The sequence below is a fragment of the Bufo gargarizans genome, chromosome 4 (assembly GCF_014858855.1).
Source record: "Bufo gargarizans isolate SCDJY-AF-19 chromosome 4, ASM1485885v1, whole genome shotgun sequence".
Lineage (NCBI taxonomy): Eukaryota > Metazoa > Chordata > Amphibia > Anura > Bufonidae > Bufo > Bufo gargarizans.
In genome coordinates, this window is record NC_058083.1 from 429,647,755 (window position 1) to 429,660,705 (window position 12,951).

A 12,951-nucleotide genomic window follows, 5' to 3' on the forward strand; every position below is an offset into this window, starting at 1 on the left:
TTCCCGGATTCAACCACCAGAATGTCCCCCCACTCTGGGTGTTACCGGGAAACTCGTGTGGGACCTTATGTACCCACTGCTGGATAAGGGTTACCACTTGTACGTGGACAACTTTTATACCAGCATTCCCTTGTTCAGGTCCCTTGCCGCCAGATCCACGTTCGCTTGTGGGACCGTGCGGAAAAATCAACGCGGCCTCCCTGCCTACCCCCTCCAGGTACCTATCCCCAGGGGTGAGACCCGTGCACTTACCAGTGGAAACCTGTTGCTGGTCAGGTATAAGGACAAGAGGGATGTCCTTATGCTGTCCACAATCCACGGTAACAGCACCACCCCAGTCCCTGTGCGAGGTACCGCGGCAACGGTCCTCAAGCCCGATTGTATCGTCGACTACAATCGGTATATGGGAGGAGTTGATCTCTCTGATCAAGTCCTCACGCCATATAACGCCATGCGCAAAACCCGGGCATGGTACAAAAAAGTTGCGGTCTACATGGTGCAGGTTGCCATGTACAACTCTTTTGTACTATCCCGAAGCGCTGGCAGCACAGGGACATTCCTCCAATTCTATGAGGCAGTCCTCAAAGACCTGATCTTTTCGGACCGGGAAAGAGCAGGCCGGAGTACCTCGGGAACTGGAGGCGCCCGGATCGTCCCTGGCCAACACTTTCCAGGTGTGGTCCCCCATACTGGAAAGAAGGGACGAACCCAAAAAAAGTGCAGAGTGTGTCACAAGAGGGGGATACGGAAGGACACCACAACTCAATGTGACACGTGCCCCGATCATCCGGGCCTCTGCATTATCGATTGCTTCAGGGAGTATCACACTTCCATGGAGTACTAAATTTTTATAATCCCCAACAGTTCACTAGAGAACATAAAACACTATGGCTCTCAGACTTTGGAGACACGAAAACAATTTTTCTTTCCCCAAAAAATATTAGTTTTAGTGCAGGCATCCTCAAACTGCGGCCCTCCAGATGTTGTAAAACTATAACTCCCAGCATGCCCAGACAACCTACAGCCATCATCAGGGCATGGTGGGAATTGTAGTTTTACAACATCTGGAGGGCCGCAGTTTTAGGATGCCTGCTTAGTGTCTCCAAAGTCTGAGAGCCATACATATTGGGCATCGTCGCGTGCGTAAAAGTCGTCGCTATAAAAATAACTTTTTACCAAACGCCTCGGATGAACGGTGTTAAAAATATAAAATAAAAACGGTGCCAAAACACCTATTTTTGGGCAAAATTTAAATTTAAATCCATTTTGCCGGTAATAAAGCAAGGGTTAACAGCCAAACAAAACTAAACATTTATTGCCCCAATTATGTAGTTTGCAGAAACACCCCATATGTGGTCGTAAATGGCTATATAGCCGCACGGCAGGGCATAGAACGAAGGGAACTCCATACGGTTTCTGGAAGGCAGATTTTGATGGACATTTTTTTTTTTTTACACCATGTCCCATTAGAAGCCCCCCCTGATGTAGCCTAGACTAGAAACTCCAAAAAAGTGACCCCATCTAAGAAACTACACCCCTCAAGGTATTCAAAAATTACTTTACAAACTATGTTAACCCTTTAGGTGTTCCACAAAACTAAATAGCGAATGTAGAAACAATTTTAGAATTAAATTTTTTTGTTACATTGCCTCAAAAAAGAGTAATATAGAGCAACCAAAAATCTAATTTACCCCAAAAATTGTCCCAAAACAACAACCACCTTATCCCGTAGTTTCCTAGATGGGGTCACTTTTATGGAGTTTCTACTCTAGGGGTGCATCAGGGGGCTTGAAAGGGTACATGGTGTAAATAAACCAGTCCAGCAAAATCTGCCTTCCAAAAACCGTATGGCGTTCCCCTTCTTCTATGTCCTGCCGTTTAGCCAAACAGTAGTTTACGACCACATTTGGGGTGTTTTTGCAAACTACAGAATCAGGGCAACCCATTTTGAGTTTTGTTTGGCAGTTAACCCTTGTTTTACTCCTGGAAAAAACTGATTATATTGGAAAATTTTCCAAAAAATAGAAATTTCTAAATTGTTTCTCCATCTGCCATTAACTCTTGTGGAACACCTAAAGGGTTAACAAAGTTTGTAAACCCAGTTTTGAATACCTTGAGGGGTGTACTTTCTTAGATGGAGTCACTTTTTTGAAATTTCTATTCTAGGGGTGCAACAGGGGGCTTCAAATGGGACATGGTATAAACAAAACCAGTCCTGCAAAATCTGCCTTCCAAAACCCATATGGTGTTCCCCTCCTTCTATGTGCTACCGTTCGGCCAAACAGTAGTTTACGACCACATATGGGGTGTTTTTGCAAACTACAGAATCAGGGCAACCCATTTTGAGTGTTGTTTGGCAGTTAACCCTTGTTTTACTCCTGGAAAAAATTGATTATATTGGAAAATTTTCCAAAAAATAGAAATTTCAAAATTGTTTCTCCATCTGCCATTAACTCTTGTGGAACACCTAAAGGGTTAACAAAGTTTGTAAACCCAGTTTTGAATACCTTGAGGGGTGTACTTTCTTAGATGGAGTCACTTTTTTGAAATTTCTATTCTAGGGGTGCAACAGGGGGCTTCAAATGGGACATGGTATAAACAAAACCAGTCCTGCAAAATCTGCCTTCCAAAACCCATATGGTGTTCCCCTCCTTCTATGTGCTACCGTTCGGCCAAATAGTAGTTTACGACCACATATGGGGTGTTTCTGTAAACTACAGAATCAGGGCAACCCATTTTGAGTGTTGTTTGGCAGTTAACCCTTGTTTTACTCCTGGAAAAAATTGATTATATTGGAAAATTTTCCAAAAAATAGAAATTTCAAAATTGTTTCTCCATCTGCCATTAACTCTTGTGGAACACCTAAAGGGTTAACAAAGTTTGTAAACCCAGTTTTGAATACCTTGAGGGGTGTACTTTCTTAGATGGAGTCACTTTTTTGAAATTTCTATTCTAGGGGTGCAACAGGGGGCTTCAAATGGGACATGGTATAAACAAAACCAGTCCTGCAAAATCTGCCTTCCAAAACCCATATGGTGTTCCCCTCCTTCTATGTGCTACCGTTCGGCCAAACAGTAGTTTACAACCACATATGGGGTGTTTCTGCAAACTACAGAATCAGGGCAACCCATTTTGAGTGTTGTTTGGCAGTTAACCCTTGTTTTACTCCTGGAAAAAATTGATTATATTGGAAAATTTTCCAAAAAATAGAAATTTCAAAATTGTTTCTCCATCTGCCATCAACTCTTGTGGAAGACCTAAAGGGTTAATGAAGTTTGAAAAAACAGTTTTGAATACCTTGAGGGGTGTAGTTTCTAGAATGGGGTCATTTTTGGGAGGTTTCTATTATCTAAGCCTCACAATATGACTGCAAACCTGAACTGGTCCATAAAAAGTGGGATTTTGAAGATTTCTCAAAAATTTCAAAATTTGCTTCTAAACTTCTAAGCCTTGTAACATCCCCAAAAAATAAAATATCATTCCCAAAATGCTACAAACATGAAGTAGACATATGGGGAATGTAAAGTCATCACAATTTTTGGGGGTATTACTATGTATTACAGAAGTAGAGAAACTGAAACTTTGAAATTTGCTAATTTTTCAAAATTTTTGGTAAAAAATGTATTTTTTTATGCAAAAAAATTAACTTTTTTGACCCAATTTTAGCAGTGTCATGAAGTACAATATGTGACGAAAAAACAATCTCAGAACGGCCTGGGTAAGTCGAAGCGTTTTAAAGTTATGAGCACTTAAAGTGACACTGGTCAGATTTGCAAAAAATGGCCTGGTCCTTAAGGTGAAAATGAGCCTGGTCCTTAAGGGGTTAATGTCAGTTGGCATGGTAATTTGACCTCTATTAGCTTTGATATACAGCTGTTTCTGGATTGGTGGGTCACAACCAACGTACAACCCTACAGGTGGTGCTGCCAATTTTCCATAGACTCCAGTAGGACAAAACTTACATAGGGAAGCATATTTAGATCACAGATCACCTTTCTGTTCCTTAACGTAATACTACGTACAGGTGCTGAGTTAGTTGAAACATCCTGATGTACCATTGTATGACAATGATTGCATGGTTTCAGAAGCTGCATCACCATGGGAGGCCGGTGGTGATTGACATCTGGGCTACTGCTGTAACGTTAGAGTTCAGAGAAGCCTCTCATCCTGGCTGTTTACCCATTAGATGCTGCAATGAATAGCAACCAAGGCTTCTAGGTGGTTACAGAGGGAGTGGTGCTGATGGTTTGCCAGTGCTCCCCAAGCTTGCCATGGCTAGTAGTGTATTACTGACAGGCAATAATGTTTTGCTATACGGAGTCTACCAGTGCATCATAGAAGAGATCAATGGATCACATTGTAAAGTTCCCTTAATAAGACTAAAAATAACAGTTAATCAAAAAATATTCACAATAAATAATTAAGCCATTTTTCCATAGAAAGTAACTTTATTTTGCTAAATTATTCACGCACAATGCCTCAAACCCAACAAGATTTAACAGGTTGTCCCTTCTTGCATTTTGGAAGCAATGTCCGATAGGTGCGGGTCTGTCACCTCTGTGACCCGTATCTATCTCTAGAACGGGGGCCCCTGAGTGAACAAGAGCACAACATGCAAGCGCGGCTACCCACCAATTCTTTGGGAGTACCTATGTGCTTGGCTATTACTGGAACTCCCATAGAGGTGAATGGATAGGTTGCCCCACTTGCGCAGTGCACACTCTATTCACGTTTAGGGGAATTCTGGCTTGGCTTGGCTCTTTTTTTGGAATTCCCATATAAGTGAATGGAGAGCACGTCACTGATGAGCAGTGCGCTCTTTCACTTTCTGGGTCTCATTCTTGAGTTAGATGTGGGTGCCAGAGGTAGTGGTATGCCACCAAAGCGCAAGATGGGCCAACCCCTTAAAGGACTTGGAACTAAGGTGCAAATGACTGAAAGTCAAAAAAGGGATATTGGAAGCCGTGAATGGCGAAACCAGTGGCCAGGCAGAGCAGCTTCTTTTTACTGTTGTATTTTATGCCTTTGTCATTTTACATGCGAGTATAATACATCCTTCTCATCTTTTAAGCTGCAAGCAGTCTGCACAGTTTTTTTCCACTTCATCACCACGACGGCTACAAGGAGATTGACCCCTGACCTCTGTAGGGGCAGGAACAGAGAGAGGGTTTAAATCCCCCCCTCCCACCACCAACACCAGTGTTTCCTGTCCCTACAGAGGACAGGGGCAGAGAGAGTCTCCCTGCGGGGAGATGAAGATGTAGCAGAACTTCCTGACACCTACCGGGTGTTCCCCCTGCCCTCCTGCGGTCTCCGTACTAACGCTGGGCAGGGGCGAAGGAGGGAGGCCTCGCTCCATTATTATATGTGAGCCTGCTCCCGGTCGCGATCTCCCGCCGGGCCTGTTTGGCTATCGCCGGGTGCGCGCCTAAGCGCTTCAGGATAACGGCCGTCGTCACTTCCGGGTGCCGAAAGGAAGTGACGTCATTCAGAGGCGTCTCCGAGTTCAAATTTTCGCGCGCAGCAGCGCCGATTGTCAGTGTACCGGAGCCAGTGTGCAGTCATGTCGGCTGAACCCCGCTCCCCTGGAGACCCTTCTGTGCCGCCTGTAGTAAGTCCCCTGTGGGGAAGCGCTTTTTTTCCTTACCCTGTACTTGTCTTTACACTGTACCAGGTTACTTGTTCCTCCTCCTCCACATCTCTGGCTTGGGGCTATATCCTGCTGTTAGCATGTGTACTTACCATAGCTAATTAGGGTTGTTCTCCCCAGGTCACTAAGGAGGCTCAGAGAAAGATCAAAAAACAGTCCAAATGTGTGTCCTGCCTCAAACGGCTACCGGACGACTATCGTAAAAAACTCTGTAAGGACTGCATATCTAATGTGATTGCCGAGGAACAGCCTTCTTTCCTTAAAGATCTAAGATCCATGATCCATGAGGAAGTCAAAACCTCCTTATCTCAGATACCTTTACCCAGGGATGAACCCCCTTCAAAAAGACATAGGGGCCCATCCCCTTCACTATCTGATCCAGAGATTATAGAGGAGGAGGCCTCGTCCTCCAGAACACGGGAGGACGAGATGGTCTTCTCTGATCTTGAGATTCCAGAATCAGAACAAAGATTCTGCTTCTCCTTGGACGAGATGCCTGACCTATTAAGGGCAGTCCGGGCCACTATGGGGGTCGAAGAAACCCCTAAAGCACACTCAGTCCAGGATGAGATGTTTGGGAGGCTCAGGGTTAAAAAGACCCGTGTATTCCCAATCAATGAGAACATACGGGATATGGTGCTGGACGAGTGGTCCAACCCAGAAAAAAGGTTGGGGGTATCCAGGTCCTTTAGAAACCGGCTGTTGTTTGACACGGACGAAGTTAAAATCTTCAGCGAAACACCAAAAATTGATATACAGGTGGCAAAGGTCAATAAAAAGACTGCCTTGCCCTTTGAAGACACCTCTCAACTGCGTGATCCCATGGACAGGAAAGCAGATAGCCTCTTAAAAAAATCTTGGGAAGCAGCGATGCTTGTCTTAAAAACAAACATCGCGGCTACCTCAGTGGCAAGATCCATGAAACTGTGGCTAGAGGAACTGGAATCTCGTATCACAGATAATACTCCTAGGGATGAGATCTTGAGATCCCTCCCCCTGTTAAAATCCGCCACAGCATTTATGGCTGACGCCTCAGCGGAATCGGTCAGATTCGCCGCAAAGGACGCGGGACTCTCCAATGCGGCCCGTCGCGCCCTATGGATGAAAAGCTGGTCGGGCGACAACACATCGAAGATGAAGCTTTGCTCCATCCCGTTCTCAGGGGAATACGTCTTTGGGCCCGTCCTAGACCGTATCCTGGAGAAAGCGGCGGACAAGAAAAAGGGATTCCCAGAAGAGAGACCCTACAAAAGGAAATATCCCTTTCGGGCCCCCACTAGCCAGAACAATCCCTTTAAGGGTAAAGGGAAGTCAGGACGCTGGAGTTACCCTAAAGGGGGCAGGGGTAGGATTACCCCCTCCTCCTCCCAGGGTAAACCCTCGGATAAACAATGACGTCAGAGTGGGGGGGAGATTGAAGAACTTCCTGACTCCTTGGGAGTTCATTACCCCGAACCCTTGGGTCCGGGACATCATAAGATCCGGGTACCGGATCGAACTCTCTTCATCTCCCCCAAACCGCTTCATTGTTACCAACCCACATTCCCCCAAAGTACGCGGAAAGATATTGGAAGGAATCCAAAGCCTTCTGGCAACGGACGTAATAATACAGGTCCCGCCAACACAGCAAAAACAAGGTTTCTACTCAAACCTGTTTTTGGTAGAGAAAAAAGAAGGCTCGTTCCGTACGATCATAAATCTGAAAGCCCTGAACAAATTTGTCATCTATCGGAAGTTCAGGATGGAATCCCTGAAATCCCTGATTCCATTGATAAAAAGGAATGCCCTGATGTGCTCAGTAGACCTCCAGGACGCATACTATCACGTCCCAATTCATCCAGAGTCACAAAGGTTCCTGAGGTTCGCCATCCAGGACCACAAGAGGGTAATCCGTCACTACCAGTTTACGGCCCTTCCCTTTGGGATATCATCTGCACCCAGAGTGTTTACAAAGCTGGTAGTGGAGATGATGGCCTTCTTGAGACACAAGGGACTGGTGATCATACCGTACCTGGACGATTTCCTCCTAGTCGGCAACTCAGAGGAAGAACTCAGAACAGACCTGCAGTCCTTTCTGTCCCTTGTCCAGGATCTGGGTTGGTTGGTGAACTTGAAGAAATCAAACCTAGTGCCCTCCAGCACTATCCAGTTCCTGGGCGTTATCCTGGATTCTCAAACACAACGTACCTTCCTTCCGCCAGACAAGGTCAGAAACCTTCAATTAAAGGTCCGACGATTCCAGCACAGGAGGTCCTGTCCTATAAGAGAAGCTATGAGTCTCCTGGGTCTCCTCTCGTCCTGCATCACGTCCGTCCCATGGAGCCAGTCCCACTTCAGATCCCTCCAGTCGTGGATCCTGAGAGCTTGGAACAGACAGCAGGCCTCCTTGGATCAGAAGGTCATGATCCCTCCGGCAGTAAAAACCTCCCTAGATTGGTGGAAGAACACAAGCAATCTGTCATTGGGGGTCGTTTGGGAGAAAATCCCCTACATTCAGGTACTTACAGACGCAAGCGAGAAAGGATGGGGAGCGACAGTGGGAGACCGTTGGTTTCAAGGTTCCTGGACCCCAACTATCCGCTCTCAGTCCTCCAATTTCAGGGAACTAGAAGCGGTCTGGAAAGCCCTGAAAACCGCAGAGATACTTCTGAGGGGTCAACATATAAAGATTCTCTCAGACAACACGACGACTGTGGCGTACCTATCTCACCAGGGAGGCACGAGATCGGAGAAACTGATGTCTATTACAAAGAAGATCTTCAACTGGGCAGAATCCCACGTGAATTCCATCTCCGCAATCCACTTAAAAGGGATACTGAACGTAGAAGCGGACTATCTCAGTCGCCAGTCGATAGACCAGACAGAGTGGTCCTTGAATCCAGAAGTGTTCCAGCTGCTGGCAGGAAGATGGGGCACTCCACAGGTGGATCTATTCGCATCCAAAAGAAACGCAAAGGTACCGACGTTCTGTTCATTAAACCCACGGGACAATCCCTGGGCGTTGGATGCGCTCACAATTCGTTGGGACTGGGATCTCAGTTATGCGTTCCCACCACTGCCTCTACTTCCCAGAGTAATCCAGAAACTCTACCGAGAAGATACGACACTAATCCTGATAGCTCCCTATTGGCCGAAGAGGAGCTGGTTTCCTGCTCTAAGGAATCTGTCAGTAGAGGACCCATGGCCTCTTCCTGCCAGGAGGGACCTGCTTCACCAAGGCCCAATACTACATCCAGACCCAAGCTTCCTCAAATTGTCAGCTTGGATCCTGAGGTCCAGAAGTTGAGGTCACAGGGGCTCTCGGACCAAGTGATAACTACCCTTAAAGCTAGTAGGAAGAAGGTTACCTTCTCAATTTATTTAAAAATTTGGAAGAGATTCTGTACATGGATGGGGAACCCAGCCCCAAACTTAGAGCCGCCCAATTTCTTGAAGATCTTGGACTTCCTCCAGCAGGGACTTGAACTAGGTCTCAGACCCTCTACCCTAAAGGTACAGGTCTCGGCACTAGCCTGCTTCTTTGATCGCGATATAGCCAGTCATCACTGGATCAGGAGATTCATGAAAGCTGCCTCCCGTCTACGTCCCTCTCTAAAATCTAGGATCCCCAACTGGGACCTTAACGTGGTACTCACCGGCCTAACTCTCGCTCCATTCGAACCCCTATCTGATTGTTCCATCAAACATCTATCATTTAAAACCGCTTTCTTGGTGGCCATCACGTCTGCAAGAAGGATAGGCGAGATCCAAGCATTATCGATACAGGAACCCTATCTCCGTATCACCGATGATAGGATTATTCTTAAATTGGATCCGGGGTTCCTGCCTAAAGTCGTATCGGATTTCCACCGAAACCAGGAGATAGTCCTACCCTCCTTTTGCAATAATCCCTCTAACGATAGGGAATCGGACTTCCACTCTCTAGACGTAAGACGCTCTGTCTTGCGGTATCTTGAAGTGTCAAAGGGTTTCCGTAGATCTAATAACCTGTTTGTCCTCTTCTCGGGGAAGAATAAGGGTCTGAAAGCCTCCAGATCCTCTCTAGCACGGTGGATAAAAGACTCCATTTCCATTTCTTACGGGTCCCAAGACCTGTCTTGCCCCTCAAATTTGAGAGCTCACTCTACCCGGGCCATGTCCTCCTCCCAGGCAGAACGGGCCGGAGCTTCCCTTGAAGACATTTGTAAAGCCGCTACGTGGTCTAACATCCACACCTTTACAAAACACTATAGGTTAGACCTATCCAGCTCAGACTTGTCTTTTGGACGGAAAGTCCTTCAGGCGGTCGTCCCCCCCTAAGCTATAATTTTTTATATCTCCTTGTAGCCGTCGTGGTGATGAAGTGGAAAGCCGGAATTAGACTTACCGGTAATTCAATTTCCACGAGATCACCACGACGGCACATATATTCCCTACCCTTCCTTAAGCCTTACCTGGGAGGTTATGAAGTAATACCCTCGGTTTAGTATATTTTGTTCTCACCACTTTTTTTCTGTCTCTGTAATTTTGGACACACTGGTGTTGGTGGTGGGAGGGGGGGATTTAAACCCTCTCTCTGTTCCTGCCCCTACAGAGGTCAGGGGTCAATCTCCTTGTAGCCGTCGTGGTGATCTCGTGGAAATTGAATTACCGGTAAGTCTAATTCCGGCTTTCTGCCTGTCGGTAATTAGATTGTGGCAGATTTGTGAAAGCGAGGCAGAGTAAATATCTGTAGTTCTGGAGGCGATTCTGTGTACAGCGTGGAATGGAGGAATATATGTTTTGAAGGTCTACATTGGACCTTCAGCAGGAATTGCCTACAGATACGTAGGACCTCGCTGGAATACCAGCTGAGTGAACAGCTTCCAATATCCATTTGTGTGACTCTAGGCTATAAAAATGTATGTGATTTGTACCTTACTTCCAAGTCCTTAATCTTGTTGCTTTTCAGTCATAGGCATTGTTCGTGAATTGTTCTATATAGGGGTCCATCTGATACATTTTTTATTTATTTTTTCCTTTTTACCTGGTCTGCCTACCAACACTTGAAAGTAGTGCAATGACCTTGTTCTTTTAATAATTTTAGTTTTATTCTGCAAAAGTCTTAATCTCCTTTCCCACACACACACTTGCATATGGTATTGTCAGGCCTCATGCACACGAACGTATTTTGTTTTCATGTCCGTTCCATTTATTTTTTTATTTTGCGGATAGGATGCGGACCCATTCATTTCACTGTGCTATCCGCATCCGTATGTCAGTTCCGAAGCCCCGCAAAAAAAAAAATTGAACTTGTCTGTTTTAGGCATTGTTACAATGGATCCGCAAAAAAAAAAAAAAAAAAAAACGGATATCATACTGTCGTGTGTATGTAGGCTTAAAGGGATTGTCCAGGATTAGAAAAACATGGCTGCTTTATTCTCAAAACGGCTTCTTAGCTGTCCATGGGTTTTGTCTGGTATTGACGCTCAGCTCCTGTGCAGTGAATGGGGCTGAGCTGTAATACCCCACACATGTGCTCTTTCTAGCGCTGGAAAATGCCATTAACACGTTACTTAAACTGCAAGGATAAACCATGTAAAAAAAAGATAACCGTTACGCTTCATGTACTCAAAAACTCAGCCCGCAAATAATCCTAACTCACAGGGCTACATCCATAGAAAAATGAAAAAGTTACATCACTTGGAATGTAATGATGGGATACGGATGCGGATAGCACACGGTGTGCTGTCCGCATTTTTTGCGGACCCATTGAAATGAATGGGTCTGCATCCTATTCGCAAAAAAAAAACGGAACTGACACGGAAACAAACAACGTTCGTGTGCATGTAAAGGTGTGCAAGGTAAAAGAGCAGAGAATATTTAGAAGAAGAAAAACTGCTACAAGACGACATAGTTTTAAATTAGAGGGGCAAAGGTTTAATAGTAATATCAGGAAGTATTACTTTACTGAGAGAGTAGTGGATGCATGGAATAGCCTTCCTGCAGAAGTGGTAGCTGCAAATACAGTGAAGGAGTTTAAGCATGCATGGGATAGGCATAAGGCCATCCTTCATATAAGATAGGGCCAGGGGCTATCCATAGTATTCAGTATATTGGGCAGACTAGATGGGCCATATGGTTCTTATCTGCCGACACTTTCTATGTTTCTATAATGGGAGTCTGCCACCAGGAAATTCACTGTTAAACCAGGCCCAGTCCCTTGTAGATTTAGCTCAGCTGAAAGTAATGATACCTTTCACCTTGCAATCTGTTGCTTCATTCAGGAGAAGAAGTACTTTTAATCTATATGCAAATTAGCAGTTGAGTGCACTGAGGGCGGGCCCAAGCCACTGTGTGTGCCAACTTGCTCTGTCCTCTGCTCTGGCTCTTTGCCAGGCTTCCTCTGCCAGCCCCTCCTTTTCCTTCTTGATTGACAGCACCAGGAGAGATAACTGTGCAGGAACTTGGCCATGTCAACTAAGGAGAGGGAGTAATAAACACTTATATATTAGATATTGCCCTTTGAACACCAAGAATCTATACTTAAGATCATAGACGACAAAAAAGGTCTCCGTAATAAATAAAAAATATATATATCACAGATATATTAAAATATTTTATTAATCTATAAAAAAAAGTTGATCAAACGGATTTTGACATTTCTTTGTTTTTGTACTTGTAGATACCACCGTCTCCTGCAAAACCCGATTTTGATGGCCCTAGAGACAAAATGCAGAAGCTCGGTGAAGGCGAGGGCTCCATGACAAAGGATGAATTTGCCAAAATGAAGCAAGAATTAGAAGCGTATGTATCTGAGCTGTATATGCCAAGGAGTAAGACATGAAGACAATGGGGGCTTGTTCTCCCCTGTTTGAACGGAGCTGCAGTCACACATGCACACTACTGCTCCATTTAGCTTTATGGGTCTGATGGAGTCCCATAGTGTTGGAGTGATGGACATGCCTGTGTGTCGCCTCGCCATTCAAACGGGGACCCATCTTGTGAACCTTTTCCTTATCAGCTGTGCGTGCAATGTCTTGAAGGTATTTATCCCTGTTTCGTTGGAATTAAAATGGATTTTTCGGGGAGTTCAACGTTGATGACCTATCCTCAGGATAGGTTGTCAATACCAGATCTGGGGGTTGGATTTCCAGCACCCCCACCAATCAGCTGTTTGAAGAGAAGCGCCATGGCCTCTTCCTGGGCCAGTGAGGATAGGTAATTAATATTGTACCCCCAGAAATCCACTTTAATTTAGATTTTAATGTAATGGACCTGACAAAATATCCAAATTTTTACAGTGGAATGAAAAGAAAAATACCTTTATTGAAATAAAACTG

At 45.1% G+C, this 12,951-nt stretch overlaps 1 protein-coding gene across 1 annotated transcript in view; it reads left to right on the forward strand.

The window, feature by feature from the left end:
- The window catches only part of SNX5 (sorting nexin 5), a 76,004-nt gene that overhangs the window by 20,937 nt on the left and 42,116 nt on the right, over positions 1 to 12,951 (forward strand). Inside the window, exon 4 of the mRNA XM_044288591.1 lies at positions 12,294 to 12,415. Coding sequence (XP_044144526.1) covers positions 12,294 to 12,415 — 122 coding nt within the window. The remainder of the gene's footprint in view (positions 1 to 12,293; positions 12,416 to 12,951) is intronic.